Source organism: Anser cygnoides, chromosome 1 (assembly GCF_040182565.1).
Source record: "Anser cygnoides isolate HZ-2024a breed goose chromosome 1, Taihu_goose_T2T_genome, whole genome shotgun sequence".
Taxonomy (NCBI): Eukaryota; Metazoa; Chordata; class Aves; order Anseriformes; family Anatidae; genus Anser; species Anser cygnoides.
The window spans coordinates 2,157,259-2,180,296 of NC_089873.1; the positions used below are offsets into that span (position 1 = coordinate 2,157,259).

The 23,038-nt window shown below is 47.5% G+C and overlaps 1 protein-coding gene across 5 annotated transcripts in view; it reads right to left on the bottom strand.

Annotated features, from left to right (window-relative positions):
- Positions 1-23,038, bottom strand: part of EXOC4 (exocyst complex component 4) — a 381,730-nt gene that overhangs the window by 9,070 nt on the left and 349,622 nt on the right. For 4 of the 5 annotated variants that reach the window (XM_048062635.2, XM_048062633.2, XM_048062634.2 and 1 more), the window contains 3 exons: positions 22,335-22,476; positions 18,840-19,018; positions 16,771-16,930 (listed from right to left, as the gene is read on the bottom strand). In XM_048062635.2, the coding sequence (XP_047918592.1) occupies positions 16,771-16,930; positions 18,840-19,018; positions 22,335-22,476 (481 nt within the window). Of the gene's footprint in view, positions 1-14,307; positions 14,488-16,770; positions 16,931-18,839; positions 19,019-22,334; positions 22,477-23,038 lie in introns of those variants that run through there. The other variant, XM_048062636.2, reaches the window with a different exon arrangement.

The window sequence follows — 23,038 nt, forward strand, 5'->3', positions numbered from 1 at the left end:
AATATACTGATGATATCAAGGCTAATTAAATTTATACAGATAAAGAGCAATGAAATTCTAACCAAGTGAGCTGGAAAGTACATATTAAATAGTAAATTTAATGGTTCAAGCAGATAAATGCAATTTTAAATAAAAAAAATTAAATTCAATTTGCATGTTGTATTAAAATTGATTTTGAGTGTGCAAATGATTGGAAAAAATCTTTTTAATATATCAGTAAAAATGCTAATCCATTCCGTTTAAATATCAGTTATTAATGCCAGCATTTGCAAATAAGCCACACACATTTGCATTTTTACTGCATATAGTAAAGAGAAAAAAAATTATCTATACCATATGCCAGTTTATAAAGAATATTAAGCAATTTTTCCCCTTGCCTCATGCATAAATGAGAGGAGATGTGGAAATGAATGTAGCCCTAAAGAAGAGAGAGTCAGCAGTTCGATGGAAAGTACTGCAAAGATTGCTCCAGTCAGCAAAAAATAATACAATTTTAGCTACCCTTTGGGAACAACATTTACTGTGGCAAAAAAACCCCAACAGCCTTATTTAGGATCAAGTGGCTTGGAACTGGATAAAAAAAGCCCAGTGCTGTAATCGAGGAGGTGTTCAGTGGTGCATGTTTGCTGATTTTTAATAAAAACAGGAATGCTCGGTAGTTACCGATGGGTGAAGGACACATCCGACGGGATCTGCTTGCTAACAGAGAACAGGATGCAACACGTGAACCGAGACAGGAAACTACGAGGTCCATCACGCCAGCGTCCACCTGTAGTAGGTTGGGGTTGACCCTTGGTGCTTAGAGGAGGCTTGAATGGCTCGCTGAGGTCAGGCAAATTGCCAATAATTCTTGAAAACTCCAATTTATGTTCTTTTTTTTCTGACTACCTTTATTCATTTGGTTTGAATGCTGCAGTGGCGTCAATAATTAGGGAAGCCAGCTTTTGTGGCCAAGCTGACGTCAACTGGTATGTCACCATTTGTTGAACGTGCTGCTGGCTCTCATGGAAGAGCCCTTGTTGGGATTCACTTGCCTCATGGCACTGCTGCTTCTTCTCCTTCTTCACCTTGCGCCAGCCTAGAAACTGCTGAGACTGGGGACGCATCCTATGGCTTTCTACTTGCTCAACGCTGGGTGCAGATCTACCCAAAGCAGGAAGAAAACAAAACGGTGCAGCAGCCTCAAACTCTACCTGCTGGTTCATCAGTGCGGGGTTACCACCACGACTCAAGGGGATTGACAGCAATGATTTCCCACCTATGAATGGGCAAAGAATGGGGGGAAGCCAGTTCATTCTACAGTAAAATCTGTAGTTATATTGGGTTGAAGTGCCCTACGGATGTTGGTTATTATAGAGAAATCAGGCAGCCAGCACGTGTTCGGTGCCAACTTTTTAGAGGGCCAGAAGCTGGGGACTTCAACAGAGACCTGTGTGGCTCCTGGATGAAGGAATTAACGCTTAAGACCTTCAATGTTCTTCTCCAAGACTTCTCTGTTGGCCACTGGCCACAAAAAACTTTCATCACACCTAATACACCAAGTCTCAATAATTCTGATGCTTGGAAACCTTCAGCTTTGCAGGCTAGACGTAGTCACGTCCAGCTGCTACTCATTTGCTCTTGCCACAAAATTTTTGTTTTAAATTGCTTCTCCCTCTCTAATATATCCAGGGCAAAAGACATACTTAGGGAGGGAAACCATAGCCTCTCCAAGGTATTGCTGCAGTAGGCAAAGCAAGAAGGTGACTTTGAATTGCTCCTTTTGAACTTTCCTGCTCCTGAAGGCAAGAACTCAAGACCTTAAGCCTGAGTGAGCATCGATGCTGCCGTGTGCAGTACAACTGTGGCCTCTTCTTGCCATTCTTCATGGAATTCCACCTCCAATAATCTCAACTTTTTGAGCCAACACATCCAAACCCCAGTATTTTTTGCCAGACAGTGCAAACCCTTAGCGTGCATAACGAAAACGTCATCGAGTCAATGTCAGGGCAGGGCAGGACCACAGCCATGGATGCAGTTTCTACCTCCACTGCATGGAAAAGCCAGGTCTGCTTGCTGACTTGCTCACCACTCCTCACGTGCTGGCTGCAAACCCAGGACTCCATGGCAATGCGACCATGGCTCCAGGGAAACAAAATTGGTCCCTATAGAGTGAGGAGAGAACCCCAGCACTGCTTGTAAGTGGATGGAGTGGTTCCCAGCCCCTAAAACCAGGCAAGTAGCTCTGAAGCATTAATTTCATCTCATTTAAAAAATGCTTATAACGGTACAAAATCTCCAGGTTATCGAAAGAATTCTGCTGTGAGGATCGAACCTGTATTTTTTCTGTATTAACTCATTTACCTTCTCTTTCAATTCCCATTTGTACATCTCAAAGCACTTTAGAAATACCACATACAGAGCTTCTCTGTTTTCTCAGAAGGCTGCTTTACGGTTAAGAAAATGAAGGTCTGTTGAGATTAAGGGCTAGGCTGAAGTCTGTGTGTGTGCAACAGGCTGGGTACTGCCCAGGAAAAGCCATCCCCATGCTGTAACCTCCCAGGGCCAGCTTCCCAATGGGTCCCGACCTCTGAACCCCCTCCAGTGACAAAAAATGCATTTTCCTGATGATGCTCAGAACATTTGCATGCTACCAGTGAAGGGAGAACAAATTCACCCAGCGTGCCAAACAGTTAACAGATTGCAACAAATTGCAATCATTTACTGAGTTGCGTTGGGCTTAAGAAAACAACCTGGAAGACGAAGGCACTGAATCTTATTAAAAAAGACATATTTTACATATTGCTTTTTCATAATACAAGCTGTTCTTCAGGAAAGCTTGCTATTATTTGCACCTCTCTTCTTCTTCTCCTTGTTTTTGCACACATGACAATGTGGAGTACGTATCTGATGGATCGCTTCTGTACGCACTCGAGGGACTGACTTCAGCTTCAGATGTTAATGCACTTATGCGACGTGAGACGTCATCTGTATTTTACATCCTGGCCATATTATCTCATCTCAAATCTGGAATACGAATTGTAAAACACAAGGCAAGCTTTACAGCCTTCAATAAAATCTGAGTAAGGGATTACACACTGCAGACCGTTTCCTGAAAGTGATGCATGGCCGTGTGTGCTGACATCAGAAGTGTAGGTTCAAACGTGGAGGTCTGGATGTAATTATTTTAATACCTTCTCAAAATACGAGAATTGAGGCTTTCAGTCCGTAACCGAGCGTATAGATTTCTCTTGGCTACGATGCCCAGGTTCATTACAGGACAGATTTAATTGCTACATCAGAGTTTGTGTGTTGATATTCTGCATCTGATGTGTGAAAGTTCAGGGACGCCAATCAGGCGCAGTGCAGATGCCACTCTGCAAAATGTTCTCAGACAGTCTCCATCTGTCAGATACGGTAATAGTTGCGCTCAATCAATAATTCACCTCCTTAACTCCATGTTTCCTGCATTTGAGTCAGAATTTTTAATGTCAGCCTCACCAGAGGAACTACCTCGGATAGACAGGAGCTGCCTGACCCGCGCTCCTTGCTCAGACTGCGTTTCGTGCCCTGTAGCCCATCACCTTCTGCAGCTGAAGAATCACCTCGGTTTGCTCCGTTCTTCCCAGATCTAGCTGCAAAAATCACAGCTTGCCTTTGGGGGCAGCATTCCTGTCTCATTGTAGGATAGAAGCCGGAGGGTATTTATGGCAATCACACCTTAGTAGCCAAAATCCAGCTCAGATGGACCACACCATTTCCAGAAAAGCTCTGGAAGGCACTGGGGTGGCTGAATACCATAGGTAGGATGCTTCTGCATGAGCCTGAAGAAGGAAGAACGGGGAAAAAGGACGGCATGGAGCTGCTACTCCATAGTGAAAAGCTTGTCTCCACGTGAGGCAACTTGCTCCATGCAGCCTGTAGGAAGATGGTTAGAACCCAGAGCCAGGAGCTGGTCTCCTCTTGGCAAGGCTGGGGCTTCTTTGCCTACTCATCAGTGGTCCCTTGCTCAGGAGGCAGGCAGTATAGAAATCCGTAGGAAATCAGCTGGAGGCGAGCACATTCTCTAGCAGGAAGGCAAACTCCACGCTCATCATCATCACTTCAGTACCACTGAGTGAGGAAGGCTCCCAGGTGCCTCCGTCAGACAAGAGCTTTGGCTCTTGTATGCCCCAGTTCTTGGCATCTGAAATGTGGAACAACGGTCTTTGAACTTCCTTTGGCCAACTCAGATGAAGCACTGACACGGGAAAAGAATTCCTGGTGGTACCACGCGACATTTAGAGATTTACAGATCCTGTTTGCCTACACACCAGTGTCTACTGCAGCCATCTCAGAAGGATTTGGGTCTCCCGTGACCCCCGTGCCACACCAGCTCAGGTATGTATGCTGCCCATGGCTATTTCAAATAGCACTGTGTGAAGGAAAGCAAGTTACATCTTTAGCAAGCCCTTGGTAAATCTGGGAACGGAGCCTGCTCCACTTACGGTCATCTGAGAGAGATTTGAGCCAGCTTTAAGTAGAAGCAGTTCCACCACTTTAGCCTGGCACTGTGCTTTTTGGAGACAGGCTAACAGTGAGCGACCTGAGGTCCTCGAGATGTGGTCAGTCCTAAAGCAGCTGAGCCCAGCTGCCATGCCTAGAGCTCATGGCACGGTGAGCACCAGTGCAGGTTCATGTGATGAGCAGGTACGTTGGGACACGTTGGCACAGAGCTGCTGGTCACGGGTATCCGAGGGTCTGCTCATCCTGCCGTGGAAGACGAGTGCCCGGGGAGCTGCCAGGCAGAGTAGGGATAGTTGTTGCAGGCCACATTGTGGTCCACCAGAAGTCCATGTTGTGGTGTCCCACCTCTGGAAGTGGCCAACAGCGAGGAGCAAGTCAGTGAAGCTTCTCTAGATCCTCCTCCCAGTCACTGGGGACTTAATGAGCCAGATGCATGCCTCAAAGAAGTGCTCTTACCTCCACGGGTACGTGCTACATGTCTTGGGGCTCCTGGCCACGGAGAGATTTCCATATATAACCTAAGCTTTGCTATATGGGTTCTACACTGCACACTACTGTCCAAATGTCTTGCTCTGCCCTAACCCCATCACTATGCCATGACGTGACCCCGTCACTCCTCTCAGGTGTGCTATTTTTGTCCTTTGCTCATTTTCCCTCTTCCTCCCTCCATTCTATCAGGAACTGGCCCCATGCCATTGCTATTCCCTGCTCCTCTGTCCTCGCTCCTGTCCTCAGCCATGACCATGACCATGACCACCCTTTCCACAGCTGGCCACATCCCAGCCTGTCCCCTATCAGCCGTGCCCTGCCGGCTCATACGCCTTTCGAGTGAAACATTTCTAATTCCTGGGTGCCCCTGCACCAGCGGGTTGATTTGCTCCGCTGCCCGGCTCAACTTAATTAAGAGAGGGACCTCTGCAACAGACACGACTTCAGTGCATGGAAAAGGGCTGAGTGGTAACTCTTAAAAACCTATCGCACGGTGCCAATATCTGTTGCTTCTGAGCAGATTACCGGGTATGAAACACTGCAGTGTCTAATGAGAGCTGACTGACAGGGTAAACCAATCTGCTACTTAAGGACTTGCGTGTGTCTTTCTGTCTGTGGGGCTTGTGCTAGAAAGAAGCAGCCTACTGTGAAAAAGGCAGGACATTTTTCTAATTGCTTCCATTTGCAGGCTGGAGCTAGGCAATAGAGATGCATTTCAAGCTGACAATCCAATATTTACCTTTATTTCAGCTGCAGACAAATGCCTGGGAAGGTTGTTCTTCACACACTGATGGTTCCTCCTTTCCTTGCCTTTTTTTTTTTTTTTTATGTCTCACACCAACCTCCCTTCTTAAAATATCTGTCCTTCATCTAACAGCTGTTTGCTGTGTGTTTAAGTGGGAGCTCCCAAAAAGCAAGCAAACCTTCAACGCGCAAGCTCAGTGCATGGGAGCAGAAAGGAATTTCTAAAAGCTGCTTCTGGAGCAAATCGGAGCTCCGAGCAGGACATGTGAGAGCTCAGACATTGAGTTCACGTATGCTCATGGGGGTATGTGGTCCTGCGGGGTGACTCCGAACGTCTCTTCAGACTCAGTCTGGAGTCTGAGGCCAAGTTTTGACCTCAATTGAATGGTATCAGTCATGACAGTCAGGCCAAATGAGAGAGACACCTCAGACCAGAACTACCTCCATGATGTTACTTGAGCCTTTAGGAAATGTAAGACAACTGAAGATTTGTTTGTTAGTCCCTGTCTGGTTAAAAAATTCAAAAGAGCTGAAATGGCTTTCCTCCCGCCATCCCTTCCAGCTCCCCTTAGGGAAGCTTCCTACGTCTCACAGGTGAGCACGGAGCGCGTTGCTCCAAGGAGAGCGGAAGATCCACGGAGCCCATCGTTTGTGTTGGTGGGCACGACTCTTCGCTACCATAAAGGAAAAGAAAACTTAGAATTAAGAGTGAATCCAGCTGAGTTCCCTCTTCCCTTCCTCTCTTATCCCTGGGCAGCGATCACTGACAAAACAGTAATGATCATAAAAAATAATTAGACTGAATTACAGTCAAAATACCTCTATAATAATTCCAGGTAGAGTCATTTGCACACCCATGGGTGCAAATACATGCTCATGGCCTTCCCAAGAGCAAAGAGAGCCTGGGACCTCCTCTTCTTGAGCTCTGCATCGCATGCAAGCCCCGAGGTCCCTCTCCATCCCTCCTCTGGGCTTGAACCTCTGCTCCCGTCTCTCCTGACCTCTGCTGCCCCCACCAAATCCCTGAAGGAAAGCTGCAGGCAGTTTTCCGTGCCTGCCCCTCCTTTTTAGCCGTTCCGTTTGTGTTTTGAATTACAAACCGGCATGTGGCAGCTCTGCAGGAGAGCCGAGCTGCTCCACGCCGCGCCGGCTGCGTGCGCGGAGGTGACAGCCGCGCCGCTGAACGACAGCCACCCGCCGCCAACGTGCGAGGCAGGACAAGGGACATCGCTAGCAGATACTGAGAAATGCTGTGGTCCTTAGGAAGGGGGGGATGAGGACGCTGCTTTCCATTTTGGCACTACCCTGCCTGTGCAAAATTGACTTTTGTCCCTCGAAATCTGAAAATGCGGAGTGGTCTTCCCTTTCCTGGGTCTCTCTTGGGTCCTGTAGGAGACCCAGGAGACGTGTAAGGGATCAAGTGAAAGAAGGAGGAGAAGATCCTTGGGCTCCAGCAGAAGAAGAGGATTGCTAAGATGTTCCTAAGGCAGATTTAAAGCAAGTGAATAAACTTGCTGTCTGTGCACACAAAACCTGCCTAGCCCCTTCATGGCTAAAGCCAGTGGTGTATCACGTGTGTTATGTCCTTTACGTGGACCTGGAAATGAGCTTTCACGGTCAGCTTCGTATTTCCAGGGGACAAGAACGGCCCTATTAACCTCGGCAGTTGCCGGACATGGTGATGGGGCTGAGGTTTTGGTCCAGCCCACAAACTCCACATTTAGTAGGGAGCCACGAGAAAGGGTGAGCGTGTGCAGCACCACTGCTGACCCCGTACAACTTGGTTTTGCTCCGAATTTCTGCTGCTGACACCCACACTACCAAATTCTGCATAGTCAAAAAAACAAACAAACAAAACCAATGCTGACGGGTACTCTGCGATTTGCAAGAACCGCCCCCAAGATGCGGACGGGTACCAAGACCCGCACCTACAAGAAGTGCTTTCAAAACCTGGTCTGCAAAGAAAATCAACACCTACCCCACGTGCTGCACGCCCGGCTGAACAAAATGATCCAGCTCCAGCTGGACAGCCTGAATTTCCTGAGCTTAGAGTAAAGCAACTCCAGTTCTACAAGCAGCCGGTCAGTGACTATTGTCACTGAGTATTGTCACGGAGACCAAAGTCACCAAAGGTAAAAAGTAAGAAGCAAAACTTCTAAACAGAAAAATCCTTTCCCTTTAATTACCATTAGCAATGCAGCATGACAGAAAGAGATAAACACACATGCACCTACACAAATAAGGAGCTTGGGAACATGAAGTAATTACTTTGATTTTTTTTTTCTCCCAACGACATTCAAAACTTATTAGTCTCAAGAAAGCACATATCAGCAAAAGACTGTCACCTCGGGGATAAATGAGGAATTTGTTTGTAATTCATTTCCAGGGGAATATATCCTGATGCTGCTAATGCGGAGCGGGAACGTGCTGTGGCCAAGTCTAGGAGCCAAAACCACGTCTTAAAAATGTTTATTTGCATCTTCCTGAGCTTGTGTCCCTGGAAATGTGAACGCAGGTTTTTGCTGGCTGAGAAGTTCACCTCCATCGATTGTTTCCCTAACACACCAAGAACCAAGCGAAGAAAGTCAATGAAGCCTCTCTGTTTTTCAGTCCATTTCCAGTTTAGGAAAATTGAATTAATCTCTTTACTCGGAGCAACTCAGACGTCCACGTTCAGGCAATGGAAATCATTACAGAGGCCACTAAAACCTATATCTTTAAAGGTTACGGTGCGAAGATTAAAAGCGCCTCCGGGAAAACGCGAAATGGCTGAGCAAAATGAAAGCCTTGAGACGAGAGCGGAAAGCCTGGGCAGGGCCGGCGCCTTCCAGCACCCTACTGGTATTTTCGGACGTTTCCTCTGCTCTACGCGGTGACAGCAGTGACGAGTGGATGTTATATGGTTTCACGCCCCGCAGTGTGTTCGGACATTAAGGATGGAGGAACTGCCAAATTCAGCCCCCTAACCCCTAATAGGGGGCTGCTACCCGGTGTAAAATACTACCAACGGTGCTTATGGATGGATCTGCTCATCTACAAAGTCACCTCCTGACCCCAGCTGGCCTCTTAGGAAGCCCTGCATCTTGTTTCAAAGATGAAATCTAAACCGACCCAGAAAATCACACTCTGAAGGTGCCTACTTCTCACTACTTGCTGTGAAGAACCAAGGGCAACCGCGGAGTTGTCTCTGATGGCGACGTGACTGTGGTGGACCTCTACTTACAATGGGCCAAGGCATGTATCTGAAAGTTACACTGGGGCTTGAACGCTTTTTTGGACTTGAGTTTGTGTCCTTTGGGCTGCCACGGCCTCTCTTTCAGTGAAATGCCTGGTGTGTGTTTTAATTACAAAGCCAGCACAATCCCTTCCTTGAGGAATTTATAACCCACGCGGCCACCAAAGGAAGGGGAGGGATGTGCTGTCACTACCTGGTGGTACAACCACTTTCTTCCCATCTTCACGGGCTCAAGTGCTCTCATTATGCGAAAATTACTTCAGGTCAAACAGGAGAAATGTCATCCCCCAAGAGCCAGGCCCTTCGCTTCCCAACAGCTGGCAAATCACCATCTTGGAGGGTTTTTTTTTTTTCTAACGTGGAGAAGCAGCAGCAGGCAAGGCATCTCCCAGACACGCAGAGCGAATAAGAAATGTGCTGCTCAGCAAACTCGAGAACAAAAGTTGTCCGTCCTCAGGCTGGAGGGAGGCCAAATGGCCCAAAGACGGCAAGAGAAGAGCGATGCCTTCTGCGCAAAGACGCGTTTGCTGCTCCTGCCTTATCTCTGCTGCTATCTCGAGCGAGTCCCTTACTCGCCCCTGATGTCTTACCCTAATTTAAGGTGCAGTTCCATTTTCAGGAACATTATCGTTTCAGAGCATTACAGCTCATTTCCTTGTTTGTTCCCTCTCCTTCACTTGTGCCAGCACAGCTGTTCGCAAGGCCCGCTGTGAACCAGACCGGGGAGCTGATCCTGCCAAAAAAGTGAAAAAAAAACTGATGCAAAAAGCAAACTATATCCCTTCTCCCCAGGCTGAATCATTTCCCTGCTCTAATTTACCGCGTCGCATCAGTGCCCGCTGTGCTGACACGACCGAAAGCAGGAGAAGGAGAAGGTGGCGAGTGGCGAGGTGTCGGCATCGTGCACTACGTGCGCACGCCGTCACGGATTTGCACCGAGCCTTCGGGGCTGGGTGATGCTTTCCTGAAAGCGACGTCAAGAGCTGCTGATCTTTTATCGGTACCGGCTCCGCGTTTCACCTGGCTAACAAAATACAACGTGTTTTGGAGGGAGTTTTCCAGATGAGGCAGAAAAAGCACCAAGGGCTGTGCTGGGGAGGGGAATTTCAGGCCCGCACCGGGGGTGTTTGGGTCTATCCACATCCGATGTCTGTCAGGATGTCCCTGAGGGGATAAAATAAAGCCCTTCCAGCAGCTTTGACCCACTTTGGGCTTATTGATCCCACAGAAGGGAATAGGGCTGAAAGGACCCATGTGACAGAGGACTGGCGAGAGCACAGTCCTCATAGAGATTATCCTGGGAATAAATGTAAAATCTGCAGTCACCAACGGGGAATTGGAAGGAATTTTATGCCATCAGACTTCAGGAGAGAGACTTCAGCCAGAGACAGCATAAAGACCCCATCTCTAAACGCAGCAAAACGTGTCAGGCTCAGCAGAGAAGTCTGTTTTGGGGGCAGAGAATCATAGAATCATAGAATATCCCAAGCTGGAAGGGACCCACAAGGATCATCAGTGTTAAACCCTGATGGATGCAAAGCTCAGATCTGAACTTCAGCAACCTCTGACCCTGGGGAACTGAGGAAGGCATGAGGAGGCTTTTGGGTCCCGGCACTGCCAAGAAATGGGGTACATGACTGAAAAGAGGTGATTTTTCACATAGATGTGGTAAGGAGAAATGCTTGACCCGCAGTGGACAGGGACCCATCTGTGACCTCCACTCTTGGGCACTGGGGTGAGCTGCTGGGAGTGCTGCGTTTTTCAGCCAGTGCCGTTTCCATAAATATCCATAAAGCTTCTCAGCTGGTCAGAGGAACTTGTCCAGTTCCAGTTCGAGGCCTTTTCCAACACACAGGTGTTTGGGGGGCTCGGTGTTGGGTACGCTGATACCTAATGAGCGTCAAGTGTGTGTCCCGACAGGAAACCTGGTGCTCAGCGCTGCTCGTACTTCACCGGCTCAAAGAGCTCTTTGGTTTCCTCCTGCTCTGCTGCGACCGACCAGCTGGACCACACAGCCCCCTACCCGACATTTTCTCATGTATTTCCCTGGAGGGGAGCAGACCAGTGACTCGGGGTTCCCCAGATCACTGGCACCCCTTCCAAAAACCCTTTGTGTTTCTGTGGTGAGGAGCTGCGCAGCTCCAGCAAAGGATGTGGCCTTCCCATAACTTCCAGAGGCTGTGCAGGGCTGAAGAAGCCAAAATACCGTGAATTCTTGAGCAGGCACCTTACTGTAACTCACTATATTGCAGAGAGCAGTCAGAAACCCCAAGAAGCACCTCTAGAAAATGTGAAGGCACAAACTGGTGCCCTGCTAAAACTCCCAGCAGCTGCAGATTGAACTGGAAATTAAACCCCACGGATGGGTGGTTTCTTCCAGTGTAGTTTTAGTGGGCACGGGGCATCGCTCAGCAGCACCCACCTGGTGAAGGACCCCATGGGCGGGCAGTCTCTGATCCCCCAGAGCACATGGGGGAAGCCAAGGGAGGGAAAGGGGAGGGAGCCGTCAAGCTGAGGGGTGTTTTTTAATCCTCTGTAGTTGGGATTTTTGGTTAATGCAGTGAAACCACTAATTACAGCTAATTAAACCTGCACTGAGATCAAAGCTCAGTGGAAACTACGGGGGGGAGAAAACAAGAGAGAAAAGAAAGGCAAAGAAAATACGGATTTTGTTGTAACCAAGTCCTTAATTGAAAACCAAAGCAGCTTTGTTAATTAAAAACAGCAAAAACAAAATGAGGCCGTGCTCCACAGATACACAACATGAGTCCAGCATGGAGATGGAGATAACACATCTTTCCCACGCTGTCAGCAAAGGAAAGCTTTTCTTCCAGCTTTCCTTCTGCCCCTGGCTCCTCTGTAGGGAAGGGTCTGCCTACGATCCACACTGGGAAGCGGTGGTGACTTTTTCTCTGAGTCTCTGATTTCATCAGGTGAAATTCCACCCCGGTCTTTAAACCCACCAATAGCAAAAGAACATCTGGGGGACTGTCAGGGCTCTTTCACGACGGAAGTGGCTCTGCGGTATCTGGGACCCCAAATTCCTCACACCTGACCCGCAGAAGAGGTGAGGACTTATCGCAACAGGACCCAGCACTCCAGGCAGCAGCTGCTCCCTGACCACAGCCAGACCTCAGCTAATTTACTCTTTCTCTTGTGCCTCAATGTCTGGTTCCACATATTGTCCCTTCCTCACTGATTAATATTTCTTGGGAAATGAGCCACGGCCTTCCTTGTAGCAGTCTGCCCCCTGTTCATGCTCAGCTCTACCTGCAGCATCCTTCCAGCGTCTGAACGTGGGGTCCAACACGCACAAAAAGAGCATCAAAAAAACTCCTGAAGGAGGCCTCCTTTGGCCAGCTGCCCTCTCAGGCAGGAAGCACAGCCTGCTGTATATCTATCGAGAAGAAAATCGGAAAGAGAAATAATATTTGGCAACGGAAAGGACTTCTTTCAGAGCACTGGGATGGCTGAGGGATCTCTCAGGCACACCGGCTTCCCCTTCCCTCCGCAGCACCCAGTAGATGGCAGCATGTTATTGCTTATTCGCCCTGTCTGGGACAGCTTTGTGCATCAGGAGAGAGGCACAAACCTCTCCTGCCCCTGCACAATCCCACAAAAACATTCCCTGCCTGCTGGGTGTAGCAGGGAAGGAGCCCTGCACGCTGAGCATCCAAGCCAGAGCTGTGCTCTGAAATAAAGCCCACTTCTAAATCCCACTGCTGTGGTTCGAGGCTGTTCCTGCTGGAATTAGTGGGCATTTTCCAGCTCTCCCAGTGCAAGTATCAGTCAGATGGGTCAGCCCTGCCACCTAAATAACAGGTTCCGGTGCAAGCTGTGCTTCCAGGAGCTGTTGGAGGTACATGGTGTTAATTTTACCCACAGCTTCCTACAAATGCCTTGGCGGTGCTCGCTCACTTTGCAACCAGCACAAGAGCTGGTGCAATCCTCCCAATTCTCCTGGTGGCTGTAGGGGTGCAGAGTGTTTGCCCCGAGGATGTAAGGAGACAAGCACGTACATCGTAGCATTACGGGTATCGCTGGGAGAGCAGGGACACGAAGGAACAGGGTCAGAGCAGCAGCTGCAGCTGTATTTTGCCGGGGAGAGGAAGCAAAGGTCAATTCTCTTTTGTGAACAATGACAATTCGAGCAGAATTTGTATACAGACACATTTTATCCCAGGCATCTGCACTACACTGCAAGGGCTTATTTGTGTCTGATCTGAGGAGGACTGCCCGGTGTGCTGATGCTTTCTCCCCACGCCTGGCCACTGGGCACCTCTCCAGGTGGCCGCGATCCTCCAGCAGTGCCAACGTGGGTGCCACATTTCTTAGAAGGACGTGGTCAGAGCCAAGGGCCCTGGTAAATAAAGGTCTTCAGCCACAGGAAAAGAGATTTCTGGTCCCTGCGGGATGGATGGCCAAAGCAACTGTTAACTTGAATGGCAGGAGCAGCAGGGAAACCTCTGATCTAACTTGCAGGCGTACAGACACCTCTGGTTCTCCGTGCTGCAAACTGTTTTAGGAATGAAGGACATTTTCAAAGCCCATAACGAAGAGGAGCACCACTCAAACCCCTTTATCTCCGAGGTCGAAATTACATTGCCTCGTACGAAACGGCCACGTTTCACCAGTGGTCCCTCCCTTCCCCTCACAACCAACTCAATTAACTTTCAAGAAAAGGGCAATTTTATCACTGCTGTGTGTCGGAAAAGGGTTTTTTTTTTTCCTATGGAAAATGAACATCTAAGAGTTGACTGACGTTGTATTCAGGGATAAATCTGAAGCCCAAACCTAGCCTTTTCTGAACAACTCTGATGAAATCTCTGCATAAACACACAGTTGTATTTTTAGGGGGATAAAGGGGATGTAAAGGAAGGCAGAAGGGAAGAGACCTGAACTGGAATCCATATTTTAAGATGATTTTTTATCCCTGTAGTGGCATAAATATAATTCTGGGTCTGAAACTTCTAAAATGTGGAGGTATCCGGAATCCAAGTTCAATTCCAGACTTGGCAGTGTGTGACTGGGTACCATGTACAGGAAGAAAATACTGCTTTTTCTTTAATACTATAGAAGATGCCCTAACCATTGCCTGCGTTTCTGCTGGCCTAGATACTGAACACACATATAAGGGAAAAACCTATTCATATTTGCAGGAAATTTAGCAAATGATACAAACCCTTTTGCGACACCTTAGCATTGGGGTTTCTACTGCCTGAGAAGTCATCAGCTGAGACAGAGAAGAAAGGGGATGCCCAGTGCTCTCTGGGGCCCAGAGAAAGCCTTGAAGAACATACCAAAAGTGGAAAAAAACCCAACAAACTCCAAATCAAAAGCACAACACCCAGGAAAACCTTGAAAGTCCTGTGGCCCTTTCTCAAATGGTCTGCTTTCTGCCGTAAACTTGAGCACATGCGATATAAATGTGTTCACTTGCAGAAAAGGACAGGGGTGCTGAGCTGCCTCCCAGGGGATCCACGAGCCGCTCTGCTCCAGCTGAGGTTTAGATCAAGCCAGGAGGGCAAAGAGCTCTGCAAAAGCCCAAGAGAAACAAATTTTCTGTGTGTGAGAAAAAACAACAAGACACAAAACCTATTACATCTTTCCCTGTTTAGAGGAGCCCGGGACTTCTGATGAAGTTCCTTAAAGCTGAATTATTTTGGATAAGGGGGACTGCCTACAAAGGCCAGAGATGGTGCAGAGAGTCACCAGCTGGGTTAGATCTCCTCTCCCATTGCCTAAGGATCACCCAGTTCTCTGCAAAGTTGAGGCAGGGAAGGAATTTAGTCCAGTTAACAGGACGTGTAGGGAGAAGGAAGAGCAGCTGAGCACTCCTCATCTTTAAAAAGGCAAAACTGATAGTCAGCAAAGCATTTACAGATTTCTCTATGAGAGATATGATAGAAGTACAAACCACTTTTATCCTACATTGATACGAGTTTATGCTTTCTAGGTGTGAACAGTTATGTTTATTTTATAGTTTGAGTAGACCTCGGTAACTGGAGTCCCTGGGGTAACAGGAGAACTTGCTCGGGTAATTGTAAATTCAGGTGAGCAGGGCAGGGTTCGGATGCGTGAAACACCTTGTTTATGTAAAAGGGGAATCTGGATAATGAGCATTCAGGAGTCATCTGAAGAACAAAAGGATAAAACATATTTTGCAGATCACAGAAACCTGCCCCGAAAGAAAGAGGGAAGCAATGCAGTCATGAAAGCTATAAAAAAAAAAAAAAAAAAAGAAAAAAAAAAGGTGAATTTGTATTATGGGAAGAGATCTGCATTGCAGGTTCCTCAAAGCAGCTGATACAGATCAGGTATCTCGCGTGAGCCCCACAGTTCTCTGTGATGGCCCCCAGCAGCCCAAATGGCCCAGGAGAAAATCTCTTTGCCCTGTAGCCCATACGGGCTGGTACGTGTGCGCTCGCTATCATGAAAACTGCCGGTATGGCACATCATCCATCATGCAAGATCAGAAGGGGGGAACACGTTCTCTCCTCTCCCTTCCCTTCTAACTCCACATCAAATTACGCAGCTCTACAAGTCACAGCTCTGTTCTCTCCGTGGCTGTTCAGCCTGTATGGCAAAGACCCTCCGGAGAAGGGCCGGCTGCACCACGCCAGCCTCCAGCAGCGCTCGGTCAGCGGCTCATTATCTGGGTGCCAGTTGTTGTCAGCACGTGCTCAAGCCCTGTTCTGCCTGCCAAAAAAACTGGGCTAATTTATTTAACGTTTCAAAGGATCAGGGAAAAAAAAAATCGTTTAAAAAAGGAAAGATTGAATTTGGGAACTTTATTCCTTGGAGAGTTGGTAATGGATCTAGCGCTCTCACTCTCCGTCTCTCCCCCAGGCCTCAGCATTCATAACTTCCCCATGTCAATGTTATTATGAAAAGACTAATTCAATAATGAGATCATTCCCCATATGAGAGCCCAAGTAAATGAGGCACTCAGCCATACCTACTCTCCCCCATCTGAGGGAGTCACACCACTCATAATTCAGTCTCCAAGCGATGGCCAAACAGTGACACCAACTATTTCCAGTGTTTGCAGTGGGTCACAGCTAAGCCTCATGCAAAACTTTTGCCATTTTATCTACATGCCTTAAACTGAAAGTTCCAGCCTCCTCCTTTGGCTATTTCTTGGGCTCAGCTGCCTGTTGCTGAACCAGCTGCTGCCACAGAGGCTCGGCCAACACAGCTCTGCTGATGGTCCCGTTTAGTTTTTGCTTTTACCCATGTGGTTATTCCTCAAGAGATCCTCCTTCAGTCAATAATGCAGCAAGACAAGATGAGAAACTTGCAGGGGAGCTGTCGTGTCCCTTTTTAGTTTTGTTTTAGTATTTTGAGAGCAACAGAACTTGAAAGGAGACAACAGCCCTGAGGTTCGCACACACTGCTGCAAGTGGCTAAAAATTTAAGCCTTCGACAAACCAAAATATTACTCACCTGGGCACGAATCAAGACCCTGGATTCAACCACCTTAAATTCCATGCAGGACTTCTACCTAGAAAGTTTTCCTTACCTGGGTTTAGGTCTTAAGGAAACCGCACCAACGGGAAGCCCCAGGCACAGACACTTTGGTGGGACCTCCACTGTGAGCTGATGCTGAGCTCCCACGTTGCTCTGAGTGCATCTCAACTGAACCTCCCACCCAACGAGGGGGAAAGTGAATATTTCAATTAACACTTCTGCGCCCCTAACTTCGTTGTGTTCATCCAGTTGAACACACAGTGAGTGGTGAAACCTTTGGAAGGAGCTGCCTCCCTGCACGAGGGCATCAAAATAGTAACAAAGACGACATGGGGCTCCCAGCTCACCTTGCAAAGTCCAGGTCAGCCTCACGGGACATGGTGATGTTGGTCAGGTTTTGCTGCAGGATGAAGATGTTCCTGCACATTTTCTTGATGCCAGATTCACTGATGCGCTTAAAATAGTGGGCGCCGTTGATAAGAATGCAGGAGATGAGGTGGCCCAAACCTGCGAGGGGGAAGAGAAAAACCAAACAACAAAGTCACAGGAGGAAGATATTTAGTAACAGTAATTTACTATAAAACCCATGAATGAGCACTGTTAAGGGGTGCATGTGAACTGGAACCGGAGATCCATCAGACTGTATCTGGAAACTGCCTTCAGCTTTCCTGTGAATTTTAGTAGGACTTTCCTCAAGGTTTCCTTTGATAGAAAAAATATATTAAAAAACAACAACAAAAAAACATATAATGACAGTAAGAAAACTCAAAGTTGCATTATCATAGCCGTTGATATTTACAGGACGCTGCCAGATTTATCATCAGGCTTTGCAAAATGCCCCTTTCAGTCCCTCTCGCTAGCAGATCAATGGACCGCTATTGCTCCTACAAAATATTAATATTTTAATCTATTACCAAGGAGCGGTATTTCTTCACGGTAAACTCTCTGCAAGAGCAGAAGTGAGCTGCATTTCAATGCACTCGATGTGCAGGCTCCCTCTGATCAGTCCTGAACAGTTTCTTGTTCCTGAATGATGTCTCCATCTCCCCTCTGCTGCTAAAGGACAGAGCTGGCTGCTAAGAGTCACAGCCAGCCCCAGAATGATGTATCCACCACTCATGTTGCACTACAAACTCCCCAAAAACTCCAGCCCAATTCACTCAGTACAGAGGTCAGTACAAGAGTAGACACTGATAAGAAGACCTGATTAAAAAATGCGCTATTGGGAGCTACACAGGTTTGTGGGGGACGTTCAGAGATACTGAGAGCCTTCTTTAGGACCAGCGGTGGTCAGAAGACGACTAGCCAGGCTTGCAAAGCCTTGATCCCTGCTCACATACCGTTCTGTGCAACGGGTGCATCTCCAGAGCCCCCTCTCTCCTGACTCTGTCAGCCACCACGTGAAAGGACACGCACCCCGGCATGCTGGCAAGACAACCGTGCGTCAGCGCCACAAATAAATACAGGGGAGATGAACCGAGACGTGATTTATATTCTCCAAGGTAATCACGACAGATGAGACATCCGAAGAGCTAATGTTCTTGAAATTTAATTTTAGTAATGGAATAGCTACACTTTGGGTAGGAACTGTGCCATAATAGAACTGTGCTCGTAATATATGCACGTACCCTACGGCTTCCCAAGCACAAACTGTCCTGCATGTACACCACCTTACTGCCTTCCTGCTCAGCACGGGCCCACTGCTCTTATCCTGTCAGATACACTCAGAAATGGTATGGGGGCAACAAGATTTGACTGTCCTATGTTTGCATGTTTGCACTTACCGATTTGCTGTAGATGCGTGAGAGACAAAGTTGTGTTTTTGCAGGAGAATGGGGTTTTGCAGTGGAGAATTCCACTAACCTTGCATATTCAAAAGTGATTGCGCAGGCACAACAGGGGCATGGCAGTGGGAAGTATGTTAAGCAGGTAAGGGGAAGGTCCCACTGTCCCAAGATAAGGAGGATAGCTAAGAAAAACAGGACGAGCAGTGCGAAATCAGTAAAAACAAAAAATCACGGGCCCTCTAGTCATGAGAGAAGGAAAAAAAAGGAAAAGGAGAAATTAAGGGTTGGTCAAAAAAAATTGTACATGTATGGTATAGTAATAAGCGTCGAGTAGTTTGTGAACCTGTAGTACTCAGCCAGAAGGAATCAAGCATCGGGTAATAGGGAATATAAGGTTATGATCTACTTTTTCTGGGTGCTCTTGCTTGCAGGACGCCCACCATTGCAATCACGAATAAAATAACTTCACAGAAGACCCCGTCTGAGAAAATTATTGCGGTTTTTCTCACAGATGGCAACAATACCACACGCGCCTTACCCCAAAAAGAATACTTCAGAGCTTTGCAGTGATAGTGAAACATCTTTTTGTAAGAACCAAACGTTTACAAGTTCGTTGTCAAATGTCTGACCTTCGAAAATGTACTGGAACTTGTGCTGCTGGAGGCTGGCGCTCATGGCTTCCTCGATAGCACTGATGTCCTTGTTGAGCCGGACAACCAGGGGGTCGTAGTCCATACTCTCCACGTTGGCGACGATGGCATAGTTCCCTTGTTTAGCCAGCGGGATCAGGTAGTGGAAGCAATGAACTCTGCGAGACAGAAGAGAAATGTTACCCTACAACAAGCCCGCCATTAAGATATCAGTGGGTGTTACTCGAAAATGGTTCCAGGTAGGAAAAACACCAACGCAGAACGCTTATTTTCATGGAGAGAAATGCCAGCGGTGTCAACTGAACAATTCTGCATGCTCAAGTCACCTGAAACCTGTGCAGACCCCAGACAAGGCAACGAAAGCCCATTGACGGGAACACACCTCAAGAGGCATCATGATCTGGATGGAGCAGAGTATGTCTTCGCCTCTTGGTTTTGGTTCCTCAGCTAGGATTGTTAAAAAGGATAACTGCAGGGGCCGATCCCATGTGAGCAAAACACCCCCCATGGTCTGCATGCCAACTTGCAAAGCCTCTCCTGAATCAACGTGCAGCTCCAGGGGGCTTGGAGGATGCACGAACCTTTCTGTGCTCTTTTTCCCTTGCTTTGTTATGAAGGTCAAACAAAAAGTTTTTTTTTTTTTTTTCATCTCATCACCAGTCCATGAAAGCCTTGAAAGTTTCCATTTTAAAAATAATTAACTCATTTTTTTCATGCATTAGCCAGTCCCCAAGCAGTATTTGATAAGCAGTATTTCCACAACACTTCCAAAGGGGTTAAGGCTGCCAAGAAGGGCAGTTGTTCCTTTTGTTTCTCCCTCCAAACTCCAGCACGTTTGTGCTGACCTTGACATGGCTTTGCCATTAGGTCTTCTGAAAGCACCGCTGATTACACTGTGCAAAAACTGCATAAATCGGATGTTGCAGGGATACAGAGGGGCTACTGAGAGTAGTTAAGCTCTCTTGAAAATAAATCCTTTATTTTGGGAATAATTAAATTAAAAAAAAAAAAGAACTACAAAAACCAAGCACGTTGCTTGATCATGACACTGTATTAAACACACCTTAGGCAAAGTGTTATCTTTCAATTTTCCTTCCAAAGTTCAAGCAGATAAAAAATAGTAGTTTTAAGAAATGAGTGGTTATGTCTGCATTAAGTGCATCCTTCTCTTGACTTGTCATCGTCCTATGTTGAGAGGTGAATACAAAGGACCCTTTATTAACAGATCTGACCTACACCATCACAGTAAAATGCCAAGTGCCTTTTCACCAGGTTCTCCAACCTCACACGTGCTGGTTCAGCAGCACTTTAATATTGATGCCTAAATGACAACTCCTTGCATACTTTGTAAGCTCTAAGAGCAGTTAAAATTGGAAAAAAGAGTGAGCCAGGGGACATTAACTGATAATTATCAGGCCAAGACCGTGCCTATTCCCAAACTTTTAACACTACCACAATTTATTTCTTTCCTATTTGCCTGCCAAGCTGGTCCGTAGGCAATGTGCCCTGACATCATCTCTTCCATCAGGATCGGCACACTGAGACGTAAAATTCACACCGGCCTGGCTCAAACAGCGGGAGAAGTGTTGGGGTGTGAGAAGCTGTGTTGGTACGTTCTGGCTTTCAAGTCCCCATCCTCCTGGAAAATGTCCTTGAGGTGGCCATCACAAGCAAGCTCACTTTAGGGCAACCCCAAGAGTAAAAACATTTGCACCCATTAGTGCCTGCAACTGTGTAATGCCATATAGCTTCGGTTTTTATAGGAAAACACTGTAATAGATTAACTAATCTAAAATTCCACGGTTATTTGTAACAAAGCAAATGGTTAATGATCTGAACGTGCCAACAGATTTCATTTAAGGAAGCAGGTATTAAAATAAGGGGCAGGTTCTCGCTGACCACTGTCCTCGGGGCATGCCCAGCTGGCAGTGGAGGAGCAGAAGCCAACCCCAGGCTGGTGCCAACCAGCATCTGGCAAAGCTGGGAACGAACGGGGGGTCCTACAGGAGGAGAAAGCCACGGGGAAAAGTGCAGAGCCTCAGATCCCTTTTGCTGTTTGCTTGTGTTTTCTTGGACTGCACCTGCAACAGCAAGAGGCTGGATAAATTCCCAGGCTCTTCACAAACGTGCTGAGCGCCTGTTTAAAGCACAAGGCTCCTGTCGATGAACACACGCTGTGCTGTGCACCTTGCAAGTGGCACGGATCTGGGGAGCTGGTGTGGGAACGCAGAGAAATCTGCTCAGAGCCGCCACCAGAGGGACCAGGATTTTGCTCTGTTGCTGCAGGGGGTTGCGAATGTGGCGTGATGAATGCAGGGCAGCTCCTGCCCTGCCAGGGATCCTTTTGGTTGCAGCATCTCTCCTTCTCACTCCTTGCCACCCGTTGCACAGATTAACAGGCTACAGTGTATTTACAGCATTGAACTTGGGATGCTGATAGAAGCACTGGAGGTTGGCAATGGTCAACTCCAACATCCCAGCAAAAATTGCCCTGACTTCCATTTGCACTTATTTTGCTTAACCCACGTGCGATGGAAATCCACAGAGGACCGTGGCCAGAAACCCATTCCACGAGCCTAGGTTGGCTGTGTTACCTTGCACCACGCCGCAGCTGGAAAGCTGCTCCATTTCCATACTTTAACAATCTTTTCCTCAAACCCTTCAAGCCCCAGCTCATTTGTGATGCTTGCAACCAAGTGGCCAGCAGGTGATGGATAGCGGGTTGAAGGGCTGCTGACAATAACTAATGCATATTTTTTTAAAGCTCCTTCATGAGAGCTCTGCCAATGTACACGAGGACACAATTATGGCTCAGGATATGTCAAAGCAGAACAAACCAGCGGCCCATCAAGTCTCATTGCCTGTCTCTGACACCCGCTTATATTTGATGCTTCAGAGAAAGGGAAGCAATGAAAACACACCTGGCCAACACGACGCACAAGGGACAAATGTCTTCCCAGCCCCAGAGTGGACAGCTGGCAGCCTGAAGAAAGGGATTTGCTGCTTTTGATCTTTGCATGGGTAGTCAGAGACATCATAAAACTATCCAGCCCTTTAGAAAGTCCAGCTGGTGCTTACCTCTTCTTCCCCAGTTTCTGTTACTGTTTGAAAAAGGAGCAAGAAAAGCTCCTATCTGCAATCCAAAGCTCAATGGCTGATAAATATGCAGGCACCTGTTAGACTTTAAAAGCATTGTGCAATTATCTAAGGACAAAGACTCTGAAAACCCATTTTTCCTAGTTTTTGACACTAGATGCAGGCCACTCTATGAAATTCCAGTTTCGGTGTCCTGCCTCTGTCCCTCATTTGGCCATCCACGGCGATGGGACCTGGCATTTCTGGGCACGCCTTTGATCTCTTCAGTGCTACAGCAGGCAAATATACCTGTCTCAGGTGCCATAACATGTTTCCTGCGTACAATCCTACCCTGTAGCCCCCCAGCTCACTCATAATCCCCGAATTCAGGGCTATTACCTGACTTCCAAATGCAGAACCAGCAGGCAGCGGTCAGCCATCTCTTGGAAAGACCTGGCCAGCTCGCTCAGGGTTTGCAGGATCTGTTCGGATGCAGGGAGGTGCTCCATACTGGCGTGGCTGTCCTGGCCAGGAGACATGGCTAGCAAGAGAAGACAGGATTAATTTGTGACGTATTTCATCAATACCACTTGGCTTTAGCAGCTACAGAATCTCAACTGCTTCCGTCCTAAGCGCGCATGCTCTCGTCCACCTTTGGCTGAGCAATGAAGTCTGTAATTTGGGAGTGTGAGAAGCAACAAACTGCCTCTGCAATTGATTAAACTCCAAAATGAATCTGAGGGGTTTAATCAACCACCAGAATACATTTGCTTGGAAGATATTGCTCTGTGATGAGTATTTCTGCACTTGCAAAATCCAGGAACATTTATCTTACTTTGCGCGGAGTGAGGAAAGAGCTGCTCTGGAGCCAACGCACGGCACCCACAGCACAGATGGTCCTTTTTGGTCACCTCAGACTTCCCCAGGAGAATTTCAAGTAAACCCTTGTTTGACCCATCCCTCCACAGGCAGCTGGGAGCCTTCTTTGTTCTTGTGAATAAAACGCAGCTCTTAATGCAGTAAAGCAAACAGCAGGCAACAGATATGAGTTGCTCTTGGACCTGTCTCCAAGGCTGACACCTGAAGAAAGGTGCTGTTCCTGC